Source organism: Vipera berus (assembly GCF_964194415.1).
Source record: "Vipera berus genome assembly, chromosome: 7".
Classification (NCBI taxonomy): Eukaryota; Metazoa; Chordata; class Lepidosauria; order Squamata; family Viperidae; genus Vipera; species Vipera berus.
Window position 1 is genome coordinate 62696965 of NC_138209.1, and position 23798 is coordinate 62720762.

Below are 23798 nucleotides of genomic sequence, written 5' to 3' on the forward strand. Positions count from 1 at the left end.
AGAGCCTTACGTAAAACCAGCTGCCTGCAATTAGTGCAGGTTCGCATCCCACCAGGCTCAAGGTTGACTCAGCTTTCCATCCTTCCAAGGTAGGTAAAACGAGGACCCAGATTGTTGGGGGCAATAAGCTGACTTTGTAATAATGCTGCTTGGGGTGTGTGTGTGAAAGCCCTAATAAACAGGCATATACACAGAATGAAGGCTATTGCTAAGCACATTGATTTGTGCTTTAAATTGTAAGCCACCCTGAGTCTTCGGAGAAGGGCAGGATATAAATGGGATTTAAAAAAAAAAGACCAAATGGGAGATCCGCTCCAGGTTTTCCAGACAGCCCGCCCAGTTCCTGAGTCAAATGTGTCCTTAGAGCTAAGCCGCTGCTCTGGCTGCTGCCTTCCCCACCTGCCTTTCAAGTTGGGATATACTACAGCTGCTCTTCAACTTTAGAAAGAAAGACGCCCAGACCCCAGCCTGTAAAAAATCACAGACTGCAGCTTCTTCTCCAATTGGTCCCGCTTTCCCTGCGCAGACTAAATGGGAGATCCGCTCCAGGTTTTCCAGCCAGCCCTGTCCCTAAATTTTCAGCACCCGGCCTATAAGACGACCCCTGACTTTTGAGAAGATTTTCATGGGTTAAAAAGTAGTCTTATACGCCGGAAACTACGGTATTTCTTTTTTCTTGTCTTTTTGTCATTGATTTGTTTTCTTGGGATTTATGATTGGTTTTGAGTTCTAGAGATTCTAAAGATTGGTCACTCTCCCCCCTCAATATTAGTTTAAAGCCCTCCTGATGAGTTGGGCCAATCTTTTTCCAGGTACATTTTTCTGTGTTTGTGGGGTGCAGCCCATCCCTTGCCAAGAGTCCTTCATGTAGGAAATGCAGTCCATGATCCAGGAAACCAAAGTTTTCTTGGTGCCACCAATCCTTTAGCCCATGGTTTATTTCTAGAATTCTTTTTCCCCTCAATGGGTGTTGGCCTTTCGTTGGACATATGGATGAGAACACAACTTGTGCTCCTAGCTTCTGAACTTTATTGCCTAGTTGTTTGTAATCTCTCACTATTGTACTCAGGTTCTCTGTTGTGTCTCTGAACACAACTCTTTGAACTCAATTGTCTCTTGACTGAATTCATTCCCTCTTTGTTGGGAATCTGAACTACATTTTATCACATCAAACTAAAGAAATTTAAGGAGTGAGATAAGGAAGAGAAATGTAGCTAAAATTGTTTATTCCAGCACCATTCAGTATGATACTATATAGCTTTCTTTCCCAGCCATATTTGCTTCCATTGCATCTATACACTATCCACCACCAATTCCTACATACCTTTTTTTTTAAAAAAAAAACATCTCCAGTCTCCTTCGAGAATCTTTTCAACGCCTTGTATTATATTCTGATCTTCTATCCTCTTGTCAACCTATTTTATCTGCCATACATTTTCTGCAGTTTAATCCACATACATTCTCCTGTGAATACTAGTCACTCAGTTCACTCCATATTTATTTGGCATCTATTCATTCTTGAAATTATATTTTTATTACAATATTTATAATATATTACTTTATTACAATACAAAATATTACAATATTTTTATTAGAATATAATACTTCCCAGGTACTCACTTCCACTGTATTTATCTTACTTTAATGTTTCTTCTGACTCTCAGTACTCTGTAAAAGAAGTTGGCAGAAGCAAGATTTTATATGCAGCCAGTTTCATATTTTTCAGGAAGCATTCATTCCTCATAACAGACCAGATAGTATCCCTCAGTTTCTAACAGTCAATATCATTTGGATATTAACTTCTGCTGTTCATCTTGGTTTTGGTCTGAAGATTTTAATGTAATGCTTTGATAAGTTATAGAAAATGTAGAATAAAGGCCAGCATTATTTGTATTCAGAGAAAGTTGTGTATGGCATGAATACAAATAATGTTGGTCCTCTAATGTGTGTGTATATACCAGTATGTATATATGTTTGTGTGTTTGTGTCATGTCATTGTTTAATTTTAAATATAGTCTAATAAACATTCTGTTTTAAATTTGGTGAAACAAATAAGATGCAAGAAAAAAACCATTAATTTGTTGATGTTTGAATATTTACTTTTACAGGGAACACCGGAGAGATTAACAATGCATTTAGTCGAAGAACATTCAGTAGTGGATCCAACTTTCATAGAAGATTTCCTTTTGACATATAGAACCTTCCTTTCAAGTCCAATGGAAGTGGGAAAAAAGTTATTGGAGTGGTTTAATGATCCTAGCCTCAGGGATAAGGTTGCATAAATAATTTTCTTCTAGGTCCTTATTTTAACTGTAATGTATTTGGATAGTTTGTATAGAATTGGAGGATGGGGAGTGACAATAATTTTTTTCTCCTTCAGGTCACTGGGAAAAAAAATAGGATCTAACCCATATATTTCATTACATCTAACACAATGTAATTTGCACGTAGTAAAAAATTATTAAATTTGTTCATTACAAATAAAAAGTCATGTAAACTATTTTTCTAGGTCTTCTAGTAGTATTTTTATGTTTGAACTTTTCAGTTGGCTGGGGTTTTTTTAAAAAAAAATTGGTTTTTTTTTTTGCTTTACCACCACCATGTCATGGTTTCGACAGACAGAGATGAATAAAGCAGAACTTCAGGGCTTGTAAATTCCTCAAAGAACATGTTTATTAGGTACAAAGTATCGGCACGTCAAAAGTAAAACCAAGTCTGGAGACACATGTAACAATTCCCCAATACAAAGTTAAAAAATCCCTCCCCTAAAACTATGCAAGTAACTACATTCCCAATATATGTTCTTGGCAGGCTTTTTACGCAATGGCCAGCCTGCAGTCTCGGGAGCAGCCGATGACCTTGGTTCCCACTGGACAAAAGATTATTTAGACTAGTGAAGCATCTGGGCAACCCCCCTCCCTCCGCTCTATGTGGCAACCAAAAATGAGTAGGAAAAATAGCTGCAGCCATGCACATTTGTAGAGTTGACACACCATTTACATGCACAGGGTCCTTAGTATGGAATGTTGAATCTTGTATATTCTATCCATCTCTTGTTATAATTTAAGAAAACCATATACCACATATAGTTTTAAGCAATACACTATATTACGAGATTTTAATTAATATTTGTAAATTGCAAAAAAGATTGGAATTTAATAGGTATTAAATAGTTTTAAAGTAAATTAAAACATTAAACTCCTCTTTTCTGAAAGTAAACCCTGTGGGAAGCAGTCATTGTTCCAAAAGGTGTATTTTTGCAGTTTGTGAACAAAAAAAGAAGAACCTCTCCAAGTAGGTAGCTAATTCTAGCCATTTTAATTAGTAAATTAAGAGTACAACAGTTTTTTGAAACTGGTTATTTATTTGGTTTATATTGCTGCCCAATTTACAGGAATAAAACTGGGCAATTTACAATTTGAAAAGCAAATCTGAAAACAAGGAATTAAAAATGAAATAAGAGACAATATAAAATAATGTAATATAATAACTTTCAGAACTTACAAAACAAGATAATTGAATAATACAAATAACAATAATAGTCCAATTAACATGTATATCATTTAAGGCTTTTCATTTCATATAAGCTCTTCCAATAATGGTCTGGCCCAATTATTGAGAGTTGAGCCAGGGTTTTAGGACTTTGCAGGAGGATAGAAGACTCAGGGCTGTCTGAACCTCAGCTATAAAATAGGATAATCTGAAACTTAAAAGGATCTGTTAATAACAAACCTGTCTCTTAGAATGTTTGCTGTAGCTAAAATAATTATTTCAAAACTGTTGAAAGAAAAACTGTGCAAAGAAATTGTGGTGAAATTAATCATTCAGAATATATATATATATATATATATATATATATATATATATATATATATATATATATATATATATATATATATATATATATATATATATATCCTCAGAAAACAAATATATATATATATATATATATATATATATATATATATATATATATATATATATAACCTCAGAAAACACACACACACACACACACACACACACACACACACACACATATATATATATATATATATATATATATATATATATATATATATATATATATATATATATATATATATATATTTGTTTTCTGAGGTTTTCGCGGGTGTTTGTATGTAGATCTTTGTTCATTCGGGTTATATATAAAATTTTCTGTTATATTGGTGTACTTTTATAAAAATGGTGAATATCATATCATTCTATTCAGTTAAATGTCATTTGATCAGGTCAATTCATACCTAAGTATTCACTGAATGTAATATTTTTTATATCAAAATGCAACATATTTTTTATATACCGTATCTTCCTTCAGGTTACACGGGTAGTGTTATTGTGGGTGAACAATCACTTCAATGATTTTGAGGGAGACCCTGCAATGACTCGTTTTCTGGAGGAATTTGAGAACAATTTGGAAAGAGAGGTATAAATAGACCTTTAGACAAGGAAAGAAAAAAGTTTTGATGCTCTGTTGGGAATAACATTGAAATTAATGGTTCTCCATATCTTTGCTTGCAGAAAATGGGTGGACATCTGAGGCTGTTAAATATTGCATGTGCTGCTAAAGCTAAACGAAGGATGATAACATTGACAAAACCATCTCGGGAAGCTCCTTTGCCTTTCTTACTACTAGGAGGGTCTGAAAAGGGATTTGGAATCTTTGTTGACAGTGTAGATTTGGGTAGCAAAGCTACTGAAGCGGGGTTGAAACGTGGAGATCAGGTATGGAAATTAATGTTTGAAATGTCAGTAGTACTTCCAGGAAAAGACATTGTTTAACTGTTCCATTTTTATATGAAAACTAAAGTAAAAAAAACAGGGGTAGGAAAGCATGGGAGATTTGCAGAAAGATGATCATTTATGAAACTGTAAAGCTTTGTGAATGAGACAGTCAATTACAGAGAAAAGCCTATTCTAAAAAACATAAGTTGAATGTGAAGTCATTGAAAACAAATAAGTGTTATTTATATAACATGTTTTAAACTTCTGATTTTTCTAATTTGCCATTGTGAGATTTTTTTTGTTTCTCTGTCTAGATATTGGAGGTGAATGGCCAGAACTTTGAAAATATTCAGCTAGCAAAAGCCATTGAAATTCTTCAAAATAATACCCATTTATCTATTACTGTGAAGACCAACTTATTTGGTAAGTATTAATGATGTAAAGTTGTGTAATTTTTATTCAAATAGACTAGGTCACAGGTCGGCAACCCGCAGCTCTGGTGGTTCTTTCAATCTTCTCTTGTGGCTCCCAGTCCTCCTCCGCCATTTGCAGAGAGAGAGAGAGAGGCACTTGCGCTTCCCTTCTCTCTCTCTCTCTCTCTCTCTCTCTCTCTCTCTCTCTCTCTCTCTCTCTCTCTCTCTCTCTCTCTCTCTCTCTCTGTGTGTGTGTGTGTGTGTGTGTGTGTGTGTGTGTAAAAGAGAGTGGCCTCACGCTGTTCTCCAAGAAGCTGACAAGCTTATTGGGTGGGGCTCCTGCCTTTGCTGCGTCTCCACAAGCAGGAAGCAGCAGCCTGTTGTCCCCTATCTAGACCTGTACAGCCTCCATGTACTGAGAAAGTGCAGCCACAGCATCACTTGGCTCACTAGGATGGAAAAAGTAGAAGTGTGTATCAACAGCATACTGATGAATCTCTTCCAATGGGTTTGGGTGTTCTCACCCAGCAGTTTCATGTAGATGTTAAAAAGGAGTGAACATTGAGCCCTGCAGCACTCCACAAAGGAAGGCCCATGAGCTGGATCTCTCATCCATATTAACCCAGATAAGGTCTGGCCTTGAAGGAAGGAAGTGAAACAGCACAAAACTGTGCTGCCCACTTTCAGTTCCTTAAGTTGGCCCAAAAGGATGCCATGGTTGATGGTATTTGAAAGCTGCTGAGAGATCCAGGAGAGAAAGGATGATTGTTAGGCTCCAAAAACCAAGAAAGACACATTGAAATTCTTCTAAGCAATTTCCTTGATTGCTTCTCACTTATAGATAGAAATCTTGCCAAACTGAAACAGCCTGTTTAAACATAATTCTCTTTCTCTCCCACAAACTGTATAAACATAACTTTCTTTTGCTCCTCTGGAATGCACTTCTTCCCTCCTGGTAATCCAGACTACATTCCATTACAGACCTTCCCAGGGGGCTTCCAACAGCAAAGTCAATGGTGGAAACCAAATTCATTAAAGACCACAGGATTCCCTTTTAACACCTGCCATGATTTGCTTAACAACCATGGCATAAAATGTAAATCATTTAATGAATGCATTGCTTAGTGATGGACATTCCGCTCCAATTCTGATTGTTCATTGAGGACTATCTATATGTCTTGAAGACTTAGTTCTACCTCTAAAATAGATTGGTGGGGCTAGACTTAAATTTTATATTTATTGGAACTTGAAAAGTACATTTTGGGGGATGTATTTTTTTCTACATGCTTTCTTTTTCTTTCTATGCAGTTTTTAAAGAACTTCTAACAAGATTGTCTGAGGACAAAAGAAATGGTGCTCCTCATCTTCCTAAAATTGGTGATATTAAAAAAGCAAGCCGTTATTCCATCCCAGATCTTGCAGTTGATGTGGAACAGGTGATGGGTCTGGAAAAAGTAACAAAGAAAAGCAAAGCCAACACTGTTGGAGGAAGAAACAAGTTAAAGAAAATACTGGACAAAACCCGCATCAGTATCCTGCCTCAGAAACCGTACAAGTGAGTGTGATATTTGGAAGAACAATACGCTTTTATTAGATATATCACTGGTGCATTTTTTAACATTGACAAATGATTATAAACAAAAACCATAGAGGTATAAGCCAGGGATAAAAGGGAAAAGTTTCAAAACATGCTTATGGGAAAACAAATGAAAAATTGTTTCAATTTTTCTAAATGTTATGATAGAACAAAAGTAGGCATAATTGATCATTCAGTTTGCTTGACTTTTGCAAGACGAAAGAGATGGTGTTAGACTTCCGGAGAAAAAAGGAGGAACATGCCCCACTTTACATCGGAGAGAACTGTGTAGAGAGAGTTTCCTCCTTTAAATTTCTGGGAGTCTACCTCTGTGAAGATCTGACCTGGAAAGTTAACACAACTCAGGTGGCTAGAAAGGCCCAACAGAGGCTTCACTTTCTTAGGGTCTTGCGGAAGAACAGGGTAGAACAACAGCTAATGACCCTCTTTTACCGGTCTACTATAGAGAATGTCCTCTCGTATGGTATTGTGGTTTGGTATGCTGGTCTGACAGCTGCGGATAGGAAAGTATTTCAGAGGGTAGTGAGCACAGCACAAGACATTGTGGGCTGTTCCCTGACACCACTGGATGACATCGCCAGGGCTCGTTGCCTTGGAAGAGTGAGGAAGATTCTCAGGGATGACTCACACCCTGGACGGTATCTCTTTACTCTCCTACCATCCGGTAGGAGATATAGGAATATAGCCAGCCGTACCAACAGGCTGAAAAATAGCTTTTATCCATGGGCTGTTAGGCTTTTAAATGGGACATAATCTTATGCAGAATTGACTTGGGAGGCCGGTGTGTGGTGTAGTTGGTTCACATGGTGTGGTGGGATGGAGGGTTTGTTGTCACTGTGTGTTGGGGGAGAGAGCACGGGGGGAGGCTCAGCTAATCTCAATGTACACATGTTGTACTTTGACAATAAAGGTTTATTATTATTATATATGTCCTGACATAGAAGAATACAGGTAAGTGAAATAAAATTTTGTTCTTTAGAGAAAGATTCCAAGATTATATTTTGACAATTGAATAAATGTTCAGAAATCTCAAAGCAAGTACAAGGAGAGTCCATCAGTGCATCTTGATCTGTGCTTTCTGTTAATAATTAAATCCAACCAACAGTTCCAAAACTGGTTTGTTAGTCATAACATCTTTGATGTATACTGTAAGGCATGTTAGGTTTAAAAGAAAGAGAAGAAAGAGAGAGAGAGAGAGAAAGAAAGAGAAAGAAAGAAAGAAAGAAAGAAAGAAAGAAAGAAAGAAAGAAAGAAAAGAAAGAAAAGAAAGAAAAGAAAGAAAGAAAGTAAGTTTCATCTTTCCCTCTTCTGTGCATTGTGGTGGGATTTTGCAAGAAATTATTAAGGATGAGAAAACAATTTTTTCCATTCCGTTAATATAGCCCATATTACTAAATGTACTATAATATATATTTCCAGTCCTAAACCTTCTGTGACATAGCAGATTCCACTTCATTTTACAATGTGGAGGATGCATTTCAAGATGTTGCAAGTTACACTAGTTTGCCTGGGCACTCCCAAGTTTTAATATAAAGCAGGATTTTTCAAACTATTCCATAGAACCCTTGGTTCCAAGAGAACTTGATGGGATTGTCATGGAGATTCTCAGTCATCTGGGTCATAGTTATCCCAAAGATGCTTTTTCACGAGGCAACTGGACTTTCTTGTTTTTCTTTGAAGACGTTTGGCTTCTCATCCAAGAAGCTCCCTCCCCCTATGTTGAGAGAGGGCTGCTCAATTTTGACATAGGTAACCTCTTTGACCCATCTTTTAAACCAGCGGTCCTCTCTGTCCAAAATGTGGACTTTGCTGTCTTCGAAAGAATGGCCTTTGTCTTGTTTTAAAAGAATGGCCTTTGTCTTGTTAACTTGTTTTAAAATGCTATTCCATCCATGGACACATTGGATGGACACATCCATGGCACTGTAGCAAACTTGAGCTTTTCAGTTTTATCAGTGTCTAGATATATTAATATCAGTTCATATTTTAATTTATTATGGTTGTTTTTTCAAAGTTATCAAATTTATGAATGTTATTGGCCAGTGAGGTTAGAACAGCAATAAAACTCATAAGGATACATTACATTATATACAAGAATAACTGTGTAAGCAGAGTAACTATGTTTCTCTTCTGTTACTGTAGTGATATTGGAATTGGTCAATCTCAGGATGATAGCATTGTAGGTTTAAGGCAGACCAAGCACATTCCCCCTGCTCTACCTGTCAGTGGAACACTATCATCAAGCAATCCTGATTTACTGCAGTCACATCACCGCATCTTAGATTTCAATACAACCCCAGGCGAGTATCAAATTTTGATTGCCGTCTATGAATTAACCTTTTATTTTGCTGATGGATATAGAAACTGAAATGAAAATTAAGTCCACTTGAGTTTACTTTGTGTCACAATGAAATACATAGAAACAGGTAAGACTATTTAAGTGTGCAAATTAAACAGTGTACCAAATTATAGCCAGATATGAGTTGCTACTTGATATGGCCCTTGATTATTTTGATAAATATTGTTTGAATTTGCGGATATGTGGTCTGCTGTATGTAAAATCTTTTATATATTCTCATCCCATCTTTGCAGAATACAAACATTTTATAAAATAAAACTATTTGTGTGTTTGCTTGCTAGAGCTGTTTTATACCAGCCAGCTAAAAATAACAATTGGCAGCTTGTATTAGGATTAAATAAGTGATACTGCAATAAATAACCAAAAAAACTATCTCTGTACTACTTATTATTAGATATTTATTTATTTATTTATTTATTTATTTATTTATTTATTTATTTATTTATTTATTTATTTATTTATTTATTTATTTATTTATTTATTTATTTATTTATTTTATTCGATTTATATACCGCCCTTTCCCGGAACTATGTCAAAAATAATCTGGGATGTAGTTTGACTTGTAGACTTAATACTATTTCAAACATAGAGAATCTAAGCCATTATTTGGAATGAATCACAGAAGTTATCTAGTCCAGCTACGCTGCTCGGTAGTATCTTTAACAAATGGCTCTCCAACTTCTTCCTGAGGACCTCTAACAAAGGTGAACTCATCACATCCTTGGAATATTTTCCACAGGCTAGCATCCCATAGGATTGGGAAGCTTGTTTTAGTATCCAGACAGAACTTACTTCCTTGTAGCTTTAAACATTGGTTCTGATTCTCTGAAGCAGTAGAGAAGTTGTGTGACAACCCTTTAGATATTTGAAGATTGCCATGATATTTTCTCCTACCCATATTTTCAGTAAACTAAATATTCTTAGCTCTTTTAACTGTTTCCATGGCATACAGAATTCAGCTAAGAGAATAGTCAAGAGAAAGAGATGACAATTGAGAAATATACATTTTCTGAAGAAGTTTATTGTTAGAAGTTAGTAAATAAAATACAAAGCAATTTTAGCTTATAAGAAGTGAACTATTATCTTGTAGCATTGCTGATAATGATTATAAACTACTATATAATTCCTCAGCAAATGCTGTGTGCTTTTTTGAAAACTATTTCTTGTACTCTATATTCTGTTTATTTAATGTCAATATATATATATATTTGCAGAACATGATCAAGTAAGCATGATCATACTCGTGTTCATTAGAAAATTAATTAGTTTTACTGCTAAGAATTAAAGATTAGAGAATCTTGAGAATGGGGGCTCTGCAGCCCTCCTTAATAGTGGGTTTCTTAAGGGAAGTCTCTGAAACTTTTGAATTTATTTTTTTCAGAGAGTTTACATGGTAGGCTAACAATCTATTTCTTTGGTGAGTCCGTAACAACATCTACCATCTATTTTACTTGAGCCTGGAGATACTTCTTGTGGATAATAGAGATTTACCATTTCTGGTCATATGATCCTTGGAGCATATCTAGAGTATATTATTAGATTACTTCACTAGGTAGCATAGAAATTACCATTTTTAAAAAAATCACAATTTTTCCATGTTGGATAATCCAATTCTTCAGATCAAGTCTCAATATAATAGGTTCTGTTTCTTACACGTGACTGTTTTGGGTACATTACACAATCTAATTTCCAAATTATTATCTGGTCACCTAGTTTCACTGAAGTTAGTCTTTCATTTATTCAGTTACCTTGGCTACATATCTTTGCAATACAAGATGGGAACTTCCTGATAAGTAAAACCAAATACGAGCTCTGTTACCTGAAGAAAATCCCTTCTTCATAACAATTAGATGAACTTCCTGATGATATTCAGGAATAATATTCCTTTAGAACATTAATCAAGTGATTGTTGAAGTCCTTGTAAACAATGCCACATTAAAGTACTATCTGAAGAAACTGCATGAAATTTCTATTGTTAATCAGGTTTGCGCTGAAAACTTTGAGATTGGTGTTCTTTTCTTTCTTGTGGCCATTTGTCTGGCAGAGAAAGACAATATAGTGGCAGATATGGATACCTAGGCATTACTGAGCATTTGGAAATGAGACTTCAAACAATCAAACCTTTTCCATGAACAGAGGTTGTGTCTCTTTTAGAAATTTACTGAATAACATGATCAGAGCCTTTGACTTTTGTCAGGCACAATATGTTGGACCCTTTCAAAATGCAGTATTTGACTAAGCTCTCCTTTCTTAGCATTTCCCTGAAGCATCTACCTCCAGAATCAGTTGTTGGTTAATCACCTATACATATGACTCAAACAATGATCAAGAACTAGTTACACAGTGGTAACTTTGCTTTGTAACTGATCATCCATAAATTTACACAGGCCAGCAAACCATCCTACTCAAGACTGAGACTAATATATAGTTTGGATGCATTCTGGTCGTCATCAGAATTGAAATGGTTGGAGACATTGCTGCCTTTGTATATAACATGATATGGTGAGGCTCATATCAAAACAATGAATTTTGTTTTAAAACATTCAACCTGATTTATTGTACAGATGCAGAATGCCTTTATGTAAATTTACAGATGACCACACAAAGAACATTGTTGTTGTTAGTTGCGAAGTTGTGTCTGACCCATCACGACCCCATGGAAAACGTTCCTCCAGGCTTTCCTGTCCTCTACCATCTTCTGGAGTCCATTTAGGCTCATGCCTACTGCTTCAGTGACTCCATCCAGCCACCTCATTCTCTCCAGTCGTCCCCTTCTTCTCTTTCCCTCAACCTTTCCCAGCATTAGACTCTTCTCCAGTGAGTCCTTCCTTCTCATTAGGTGGCCAAAGTATTTGAGTTTCAACTTCAGGATCTGAACTTCTAAAGAGCAGCCAGGGTTGATCTCCTCTAGGACTGACCAGTTTGATTGCCTTGCAGTCCAAGGGACTCACAGGAGTCTTCTCCAGCACCAAATTCTTTGGCACTCAGCCTTTCTTATGGTCCAACTTTCACAGCCATACATTGCAACTGGGAAGACCACAGCCTTGACTTTACGCATTTTTGTTGGCAGGGTGATGTCTCTGCTTTTTAGTGTGCTGTCTAGATTTGCCATAGCTTTCCTCCCCAGGAGCAAGCGTCTTTTAATTTCTTGGCTGCAGTCCCGTCTGCGGTGATCTTGGAGCCCAGGAAAATAAAATCTGTCACTACCTCCATTTCTTCCCCATCTATTTGCCAGGAATTGAGAGGGCCGGATACCATGATCTTGGTTTTCTTAATGTTAAGTTTCAACCCAACTTTTGCACTCTCCTTCTTCACTCGCAACAAGAGGCTGTTTAGTTCCTCTTCACTTTCTGCCATTAAAGTGGTATCATCTGCACAAAGAACATAGTAACAGGTAAAATATTAATTCTCATAATTGTTCATGACTAAAGCTTATGAAAAACAAGTCAATTTTGTAAGTTTGAAGTTGATTATTTCAATAAACTGAAGTACAAAATAGGTAGCACATGATGCTAAAACAAGTTTACTTAAAAATAGTAGATATAGTATATACCTGAGGAAGGTTTAAGAGTGAGCTTGCCAAATTTGACTTTAGTAATTTTAATATAGTTTATTAGTTCGTCTTGATGCAGTAAATAAATTTCTGATATGATTATAGCTATTCCTTGATTAACAAATGACTTATTCAGCAACCATTTGAATTTATGATAGCAGTGAAAAAGTAGATTTATGATTGGTCCTTGAACTTACAGTATTGCAGTGTCTCTGTGATATGGGTGCTTCACTATTTGCAAGCAGTTATGACAATCACAGTGTCCTATAGTCAAATGATTTTGTGACACACATAGCCAGCTTCTGACACACACAGTCAATGGAGAAGTTGGCAGTAAAGTCACAACTAACTCATTTTCATGTGATATGTTTAATAACTGTGAGTGATTTGTTCAACAACTGCAGCAGAACTAATGTAAGTTAGATTTACCGTATTTTCTGGCGTATAAGATGACTTTTTAACCCATGAAAATCTTCTCAAAAGTTGGGGGTCGTCTTATACGCCCAGTCGTCTTATACGCCGGAAAATACTATTCACCTCTCTGATCTTTTCTCTTTTCTGCTGGATGGCAGGATCGCTGGGTGAATGGAGGTAGGCGATGGCGACCCGTGGTTAAGCGGCCGATGGCGAATGGGTGATGGAGGGTAAACTCTCATCAGCTCCTGGGGCGGCTACTGCCGCCGCCGCCGTTGCTCTCTGTAGGACTGGCCATGCTGGCGCTTCCAATGCTGGCTGTCAGGTCCCTGAAAAGAGGAGGGGCAGGCGGTCCCCAGAGGCGCGCTGCTCGACAGTAGGAAGGGAGCACCTTTGCTCCTGCCGAGGCACCGCCTGACTCGCGCCGACTGGAAGAATCGCTTGTCCGGTCACGGAGTGCGGAACAGCGGTACATGGCGCCACTCTTGCCCACAGACCATGCAGCGGCCCTCGCCAGCCAGCCTCGGCATGGCCGCCCAAGCCCGGCTCTCTAGCGCGTCTTCCGGGCCCACCTGGCCAACCGTTTCCTGGGCGGGGCTTGGCTCCAGACGCGGCGGTTGCTCCGTCTGCAAATGCTATCTCAAAGCCGGATCGCGCTTGGCTGTGCAGGCTGCCGAAAGGCGGGGACTCAGAGTTCCTGCGGTGGTTGCTGTTTGCAGAGTCTGGCCTGGAAGAGCACGTGGCTTTGCACCATTTGCATCAGATGGGGCTGAATCGGGCTTGTGTCGGACACTTGGCAACTGGCATGTAAGTATTTTCCGGCGTATAAGACGAAAAATCTTGAAAATCTTCTCAAAAGTCAGGGGTCGTCTTATACGCCCAGTCGTCTTATACGCCGGAAAATACGGTAGTCATATAATGTTTCACTTAACAATCACATCACTTTTGCCAAACAGTCATTAAGTGAGGACTACCTGTATACGACTGTTTATTGAATGGGTGGAAATATATGGCACAGATTACAGAGAGGTCTTGCTCAAATCCAGTGTATCCATTCTACATATGTCTTAGAAGTGATATCTAATATAAATAGGAAAAACAGTACTTAAAGCAAGATACTGCAGGTGTTTATGCAAGAACGATTTATCATGAAGAAAAAGGTATCAGAAGAAAAATATCCCTATTCTTATTATATTATTCCTTGCTGAGAAATAATGACATTTTATTCTATTATATATCTTAGTATATTTTACTTCTCATTACAGATTTACCAGATCAGGTTCTACGAGTTTTTAAAGCAGATCAGCAAAGTCGCTACATTATGATAAGCAAGGACACAACTGCAAAAGAAGTAGTTGTTCAAGCTATTCGTGAGTTTGCTTTAACCACCACCCCAGATGCTTATTCTTTATGCGAAGTCTCTGTCACTCCAGAGGGTGTCATTAAGCAGCGGAGACTTCCAGATCAACTTTCCAAACTTGCTGACAGAATACAACTTAGTGGAAGGTGAGACAATAGATGTTATTTTGGCTTAGAATTTGTATTCACTTATTTTGGCTTAGAATTTATATTCACTTATTTTGGCTTAGAATTTGTATTCACTTAAAGTCATTTGGAAGCTGTTTATTTATTTACACCTGATAGATTAATGTGTGAAAAATATTTTTCAGGTATTATCTGAAAAATAACATGGAGACAGAAACTTTATGTTCAGATGAAGATGCTCAGGAATTGCTAAGAGAGAGCCAAATTTCTCTACTGCAGCTCAGCACTATAGAGGTGGCTACCCAACTCTCAATGCGTAATTTTGAACTGTTCCGCAACATTGAACCTACAGAGTACATAGACGATTTATTTAAACTGAAATCTAAATTTAACTGTGCTAATTTAAAAAAATTTGAAGAAGTAATAAACCAAGAAACCTTTTGGGTAGCATCTGAGATTTTGCGAGAAACCAACCAGCTGAAAAGGATGAAGATAATTAAGCACTTCATTAAGATAGCACTGCACTGCAGAGAATGCAAGAACTTTAACTCAATGTTTGCAATAATAAGGTAAGCAAAGATAGATTTCTTATGTCTGTTCAGAATGGTATCAAAGGTTAACATGTTTTGTAATAAAAAGGTATTAGATAATAAGTGTGTGTGTGTGTGTGTGTGTGTGTGTGTGTGTCTGTGTGTGTGAAAAATAGTCCTAAAAATATGAGTCTTGGGTATATTCATGTTTAAAACTAAAGACAAGGATCACCAAGTCTTAAAAATTTATTAAAACAGCTTTCGTCAGTGCCTGCTGACATTATCAGAGTATAAACTAGGATTCGGAAGCACATTCTTATAACCTCTGTGAGGCCAGTAGTTTGGCTAAAGAAGGTGCACATGGGGAGAGGGCACCTGACTGGTATAAACGACGAGGCTGGTACCAGGGATGAGCGGCAGACTAGGACAGCAACAGCGGGTGTGGAAGTGTTAAATGAGCAGCAAGAGAATTGCTCGCGGCAGGATGAACGCTCCCGACGGGCAGGGCAAGTGGAGAGAGGCAGAGCCCCTAAATTCAAACAGACGTCAGCAGGCTTGACAGAGACAGGACCGATGCAATTGATTGCAGGATGGTGGGAGCAAAATAGACCTGTAACACGAAAGCTCAGTTTTAATAATTTTTTTAGTCTTGGAGAGAGAGAGAGAGAGAGAGAGAGAGAGAGAGAGAGAGAGGGAGGGAGGGAGGGAGGGAGGGAGGGAGGGAGGGAGGGAGATGGAGATGGATAGAGATATGGAGATATAGAGATATAGAGATATAGAGATATAGTAAATTTATATTACAAGAATATTTCATCAACCTGAAGCTATCTCAGTAGCTTTAAACAGAACAAGAGTAACGTAAAATACTTTTCTTCCCTGTTTTAAATAATCATTACAAGTTTACATTATAAATATATTTATATGCATTCTTAAGTATCCAGAAAACATGGGGGACTGAAATGAATGACCACAAATTTCTCTTTAAAGAGTCAATGTGACATAAGTTTCATACTGTATAAATCCTTTAAAAGTCACACAATGCAAGTTACATTGAAAAAGTAGTAATACTTACCATGAGGGGAAAAATCCAATTCAGTGAAGTTTTATACAGTCATTGAAAGCTTTCGAGTTTCTTAGAACTCATCATAAAGCACAATAGAGAAAATGAATGTAGCCTAGTTTTAATTTATACTTTAATCAGTTTGTATTTTTTTATTTTGTTACATAAAACATCAGCTGCCTCTCCAGATAGCACTGAGTAGTTTCTTCTTTTTTCCCCTCTTCCAAAAATAGCTATTTGTCTCAAGTACATATCAGTCCCTAGGCCTATCCCAGATCATCAAAGCCTGACTCGGGACAGTGGTCAGACTTTGGATATGATTTTCTTATTGCAGCAGTGGCAGTATAATTGGGTGAGGGATCTGTCATCATCCCCTTTGTTATGGTTAGACCATGCCCTGTGGGCTGTGAGTTTTTTCAATGCTGCTCCCTCCTGCAAGTAGGCAAGACCTATTCAAATCATCTGCCCTTGGACAGGGATTCTACCGTGTGGCCCGGGGGAGGCCTTGGCTACAATCTGAAATCAAAGTGACTGGGGCTTTGGACAGGGTCATGCCTGTGTGCCCTCTCCTGGCCTGAAGCTCTCTGAGGAATTGAGGGCTCTTAAGAGGGCCCAAAAATGGCTAGAGCACCACTGGAGGACAACTAAGAATGAACCCAACCAGACATGGACACGAGCAACAGTTAAGGTCTATCTTGTGGCAGTAAGAGCAGCAAAAAGAAACTAATTCTCCAGTCTTACTGTATCTGTCACCTGACAGCCCTGCTCAAGGTCACCCACTCCTTCCTTGGGAAGTAGGGCTCAGAATACCAGAGGATGGTGCAGAACAATTTGCCAGTCAGCTGATAGATAAAATCAATTGGATCCATTCTCAGTTTGAGACCAAGTGTAGAGCAGGCTCTTTGGAGGTTTCTGGGAAACTGACTTGCCTGATTATCTGGGAATGGTTTAACCCTATTGGACCTGAAGAGGTGGACAGGGTCCTTGCAGCTATCAACACTTACTAAATCCTTGTCCTTACTGGCTGGTGAGAGCTTCCAGGACAGTGCCCTATGGGTAGATCCAGCCATGATTAATGCATCCCTGCAGGAGGGAGTGTACCTGGCACCATTTATCTTGATACACTACGTCCTTAAGACCCAACCTGTCTGGACAATTTTTGTCCAGTTTCTTCCCTTTCTAGGGAAGGTAGTAGAAAAAGTGGTTGCACTGTAGTTCCAGAGGGTCCCAGATGAAATGGATTATCTGGACCCCTTTCAGTCAGGTTTCAGGCTGGGTTATGGGACAGAAATGGCATTGGTCACGCTTGTAGATGATCTCTGGCAAGAGCGAGATGGGAATAGGATGCATAAGATGATATCCTTTTGGGGCAACTGCAGGGTTTGGGGCTGGGTGGTACAGTATTCCACTGGGTCACCTCCTTTCTCCTGGGCCAGCCTAATCGGCGTTGATAGAAGATGAGATTTCCAGCCTATGGCCACTCCTTTCTGTGGTGCCACAAGACTCGTCACTCTCTCCACAGCACTCTCTCCACTCCTTTTTAACATCTACATGAAACTGCTGGGTGAGAACATCCAACATCCTGGGTGGAGATATCATCAGTATGCTGGTGATACACCGCTTTACATCTTCATCCCAGTGATCCAAGTGGTGCTGGGGCTTCTCTTTCTCAGTGCCTGGAGGCTTTAGAAGTCTGGATAGGGGACAACAGGTTTCAGCTGAACCCTGGCAAGATAGGTTCAAGGGACCTTAAAATCCAGTTGTTTATCATCTTTAGTTCTGGATGGGCTTGCACTACCCCAGACAGTTCTGGTGCACAGTCTGTGGATTCTCCTGGACTCACATCTGCTGCTCTAAGAGGAGGTGGCAGTTTAGCTAGGAGAGGCTTTGCACAGCTTCATCTTATGCACCACTTGCAACGTTATCTAGATTGTGAGGCCCTGTGCACAGTCACTCATGTCCTAGTCATCTCTTGGTTGGATTTTACAGCAATCTGCTCTACAAAGGGCTATCCTGGAAGAGGGTTCAAAGACTACAGCTAGTGCAGAGTGAAGTGACATGCACATTTCTGGGGGGCTCTAGGGAGGCGCACACAACACCATTGTTGTGCAAGCTGCATTGGTTATCAGTTTGCTTTCAGGTCCAGTATATGTAGAGCTATTTCACCCCAATAGGACTAACCACTTGTGCCAGCAGCAAAAGCCCTTCTGGCTTTCTGGAAGGGTATTAAAACTTCATTGGCTTGAGGCCCGAGAGAGCCATTCACCATTGGAGGTGGTTGACAGAATAAAAAGACTTCATCCCTGTGCCCCCTGTATCCTTGATTCTGTTTCATTGCATAGTTTTTTAAAAAAAATAATGTGCAATTTTAAATTTTAATTGTTTTTCTATTTATCTTTTTACGATATGGGGACGTGGCTGGCAAAATAAATAAATAATCAATCAATCAATCAGTATTACTTTATGTCAACCAGAACTCCCATATTTCTTTTTAAATTCCTTGTTCATAATTCTGGTTTCATAATGATATTAGACTGTAATATCTTTTGCATTGTTGTATGAAGTTGTACCTTTGTTTTTGCTTTTTCCCAATACATGTTAATAAGTCCACTCTTCCTTTTCACATTTCCAGTCCTTATTTGATATTCCTTTATAAATTTTAGACAATTTAGCCAATGTCATATATCATCAGTACATTATTTTATAAAAATAATGTCTTAAATTGTAGCACAATATATATTTAACACTAGCTCTCCACAGTAAATTCTTCTATGTTTTCTGGAGTTTTTTACGGTTTAAAATCTTAAGTGTCAAAGTTTGAACATGGTACAGTGAATTATATACCGAGATGTCTTTTTTGTCTTTCTTGTCCCTTATTATTATAGTTAAATATAAAAATATGCATTTTTGATTATTATTGAAAGATGTTAGGATACTTAATTCAGGCATTTTTGTTTGAGTAAGATCATTCTAGACTTACAGTCATTCACTGAATAACCAAAGTTACAATGCAACCGAAAAAAGTCCTTATATCTGGTCCTCACACTTACGACTCTTGCAGGGTCCCTGCAGCCACATTATAAATATTTAGGTGCTTAACAACCAGCATGGTAGTTATGGTGGTTGCAGCATCTTGGCATCACATGATGGCCATTTGCAACCTTCCTAGGCTGACTTCTGATAAAGTCAGTGGGGGAAGACAGATTCGCTTAATGAGTGTTCATTTATTTAACTGCCATGGTGATTTGCTTAACTACATGACAAAAATAATAAAATAGGGCATGACTCACTCAATAACCACATTGCTTAGCAATAGTCATTCTGGTGCCAGTTGTGGCTGTAAGTCGAGGTCTACCTATATTTTAGCCAAATTACTGTCTATGAAAATGAAGGCTGAATGTCAAATGTCACAGCAGAGATTCAAGCCCAGAGAAGGTTTTTTTATAATAAACGCCACCATTATAGTCAAATAGACGTAGCCAGTGTCTCTTCTAAACCTCTGGTAATAACATGCTTCTTTTAAAATATATTAAAGGGATGACTCATAGCATTTTATAGCTGCAGTTTCTGAATAGATTTCACTGTGCTACCCCTTATAGTTCTTTCCTTCTGTTTGCTGATGATCATTGTCATATCTTTGTACTGTGTTACTTTGTATTATAGCAGTGTTATAAAATACCTGGGAGAACTTTTAGAAAAAGAGAAATATTGTATTATCTTTTCATTGTCCTTCAATTCACAATACTGTTTGAAGGTTTCTGCTTTTATTTTAAGATTAAGTTCTTGAAAGGCTTTATTCACTCTGATTTTCAGCCATTTGTTATGTTAACTGGATTAATTTAATTCTTGCTTTACAAACTGAATATGAGTGGTGCACATGCAAATTTCAAAAACCTTTTAAAAATATTGTTTAGTGGTCTGAATTTAGCTCCGGTTGCAAGATTACGAACCACATGGGAAAAACTTCCAAGCAAATATGAGAAATTGTTTCAAGATCTTCAGGACTTATTTGATCCATCTAGAAACATGGCAAAATACCGCAATGTCCTGAATAGTCAAAATCTACAACCCCCCGTTATTCCATTGTTCCCTGTAATAAAAAAGGATCTTACTTTTCTTCATGAAGGTAAGTTAAAATTACATCAGGTACTTAACATGTGTTCAGCAGTCTGCTGAAATGTGTCAATTGTTTTTGCAACAAATGGAAAAAAAAGAATAGTTCTTTGCCATTAATTATTTTGTAATATAGGAAATGATTCCAAAGTGGAAGGTTTGGTCAATTTTGAAAAACTAAGAATGATTGCAAAAGAGATCCGCCACGTGGGCCGAATGGCTTCCGTCAATATGGATCCTGCTTTAATGTTCAGGACTCGGTGAGTATTCTGACCAACAGGAAATCAGTTAAAATATGTAATAAACAGTTTACTATATAATATGAGGCAGGCATACTGTACTCTAAGCATGCTAATTAATTAGTATGTTAACTTACTTAACTAGAATTGGAAATGACATCAAGAATTGGAAAAGCTATCATATTATTTCTTAGATAACTGCATTTTTTACACAATCATGCATTCTTGTATTTATCAATCTAAAATAAGCAATGGTCCTTTTAGCATTTTTAAGTAATGTACTTGCCCTTTTCAGGTTCACATCAGACTCCTTAATCCAACATGATTAGTAAGCATTGTACATAATAGTTCAACCCTCAGTATTTAGAAATTAGTATTCAGGTTTTGCCTTTCTGCTGATTTTTTTCCTGTGGTTCTCTCATTATGACAACTTCAACATAAGAGTGTTGTATTACTATGACACATTTTGTAACAATTTGGATGAAATTCTACATATGTTTATTCAGGAAAATTAGATGATTCTATTGACACAATTAATTCAGTGCAAACCATCTTAAGAAGTTATAATCTATATAGTTGATGTATTCCATGACAAATCCTTTATTCACTCTGACCCACTTTATTCATTATCGGTGGGTCAGATGTAGGCGCAATTCAGAAATAGTATTATAGTGGGGAAAGGAGTGGGATAAAGTACCTGAGCAATTTACACAAAAGAGAGAAGAAAGAAGAGAAAAAAAAATAAAATTTCCTCCTGATTATTAAGAAAGCATCATCAATTGTGCTTCAGATTTAGTTGTTTATTATAATCATACTTTATGATTATGTAAGAAGAGGGCAAAGAAAGAGAAGAAAAGAAAAATAAAACAATCCAAGGACCTTGTGCTATAAGATGGAATTTGCTGTTGACTAGTTTTAACTATATCCAGCTTGAGTTTTTTTATAATTCTGAACTACAGTATATCCATGTCTGAGTTTTAAAGTAATTTAAGAAAAGAATACTCATCATTGATATACACAAAGATGACTGTCTATACAGGTTCAATTTTTTGTGTGTTCTAAGCAAGAAAAGAGAGCAGACAATGTAACATTCTTGATTAAAGACAATAAAAGACTGTCAAATAGCAGTGTACAATTAGTTACTATCTTACTTATCTTTTTATCAAGCAAGATGAGCAGGGGAATAAATAGTGTCATACAACATAAATCTCTTTCACTTGATTTCATAAAAGTCTTTCAAATTGTTATATCTTGCCCAGAAAGGTAAGGAAATTTATTTATTTATTTAATTGATTTTATATACCGCCCTATTCCCGAAGGACTCAGGGCGCTTTACAGGGCGAATTAAAACAATACAAATAAATACAATTAAAACAGAATTAAATTAAGACTAGCCCACAATTAAAACAAATTAAAATTTAAAATTTAAAGTTAAATTAAAACCCCCTCAGTCCAGGTCAGAAAGATCAAATAACCAAGTTTTCAGGTCCCAGCGAAACGAGCGAAGGTCCGGGGCAGTCCGAAGTTCTACCAGCAGTTCATTCCATAGGGCAGGCGCGCCCACAGAGAATGCCCTCCCCCTAGGAATCACCTGCCAGCATTCTCTAACCGTCAGAACCCTAAGGAGGCCCTCCCTGTGGGAGCACACAGGACGATGGGAGGCTGATGCTGGCAGCAGGTGCTCCCTGAGATAATCTGGACCCATGCCATTTAGGGCTTTATAGGTCATCACCAGCACCTTGAATCTCACCCGGAGGGGAACTGGAAGCCAATGCAGCTCGCGGAGAAGAGGTGTTACATGAGAGTATTGGGAAACTACCATTATGACTCGCGTGGCTGCATTCTGCACCAGCTGAAGCCTCCGAGTGGTCCTCAAGGGAAGCCCCATGTAGAGAGTGTTGCAGTAGTCTAACCAGGAGGTCACGAGCGCAAGAGTGACTGTGCGTAGGTCATCTTGGTCCAAATAGGGTCGCAACTGGCGCACCAGGCGAACCTTGGCAAAAGCCCCCCTGGTCACGGCTCCTATATGATCTTCCAAACTGAGCCGTGAATCCAGGAGGATGCCCAAGTTACGAGCCCTATCAACGGGGGTAAAACCTCACCCCCCCCATCGTTAACGATGGACAAAAATGGTTCACCCGAGATGCCGGTATGCACAGCCACTCAGTTTTGGCAGGATTGAGTCAAAGCCTGTTTCTCCCCATCCAAACCTGAACCGCCTCCAGGCAACGGGACATCACGACAAGGGCATCACTGGGTTGGTTCGGAGTGGAAAGAAAAAGCTGGGTATCATCAGCATACTGATGATACCCCACCCCGAAACCACGAATGATCTCACCCAGTGGCTTCATATAGATGTTGAACAGGAGGGGAGAGAGGATCGACCCCTGAGGAACTCCACAAACGAGAGCCCTCGGGACGGATCTCTGCCCTTCCGTCAACACCGACTGCGAACGGCCCAGGAGGTAGGAGAACCACTGTAGAACAGTGCCCCCCACTCCCAGTCCCCTGAGACGTCGTAGTAAGATACCATGGTCGATGGTATCAAAAGCCGCTGAGAGGTCTAATAGGACTAGGGACAGAGGAACAACCCCTGTCCCGAGCCCGCCAGAGATCATTCACCAGCGCGACCAATGTCGTCTCTGTGCTGTACCTGGGCCTGAAGCCCGATTGGTACAGGTCAAGATAATCGGTTTCCTCCAGAAACAGAGGGAGCTGATGCGCTACCACACTCTCAACAACCTTCGCCAAAAACCGAAGGTTGGAGACCGGACGATAGTTATTCAAAATCGCTGGATCCAGGACAGGCTTCTTGAGAAGGGGTCTCACCACCGCCTCCTTCAAGGCGGCGGGGAAAACACCCTCCCTCAAAGAAGCAGATATTACTGCCTGGAACCAGCCTCGTGTCTCCTCCCGAGCTGAATAAACCAGCCAGGAGGGGCACGGGTCCAATAAACAGGTGGTAGAGCTCAGCCTCCTCATAATCCTGTCCACCTCATCGGGGGTCAGAGGATCGAACTCAGTCCAGATAACACTCTCAAGACCGCTCGCTTTTTCCACGTCAGACTCTACCCAGTCAGAGTCCAAACCGGCCCGAATCTGAGTGATTATGTCCGTCAGATGATGACTAAACTCCTCGGCCCGCCCCTGTAAGGGCTCCTCCCTCGCCTCCTGATTAAGGAGGGAGCGAGTCACCCTAAACAGGGCGGCTGGGCGATTATCTGTGAACTACTGTTAAAATAGGAATCCCAAAATTTATTTTTCAGTGAAAAACTATCCCAACATTTTGAAT

At 38.6% G+C, this 23798-nt stretch overlaps 1 protein-coding gene across 2 annotated transcripts in view; it reads left to right on the forward strand.

Moving 5' to 3' along the window:
* The window catches only part of RAPGEF2 (Rap guanine nucleotide exchange factor 2), a 192913-nt gene that overhangs the window by 154625 nt on the left and 14490 nt on the right, over positions 1-23798 (forward strand). For both annotated transcript variants that reach the window (XM_081332735.1, XM_081332736.1), the window contains exons 12-21: positions 2109-2273; positions 4337-4444; positions 4540-4743; positions 5058-5166; positions 6465-6711; positions 8896-9053; positions 14345-14585; positions 14750-15133; positions 20069-20280; positions 20404-20527. In XM_081332735.1, the coding sequence (XP_081188861.1) occupies positions 2109-2273; positions 4337-4444; positions 4540-4743; positions 5058-5166; positions 6465-6711; positions 8896-9053; positions 14345-14585; positions 14750-15133; positions 20069-20280; positions 20404-20527 (1952 nt within the window). The remainder of the gene's footprint in view (positions 1-2108; positions 2274-4336; positions 4445-4539; positions 4744-5057; positions 5167-6464; positions 6712-8895; positions 9054-14344; positions 14586-14749; positions 15134-20068; positions 20281-20403; positions 20528-23798) is intronic.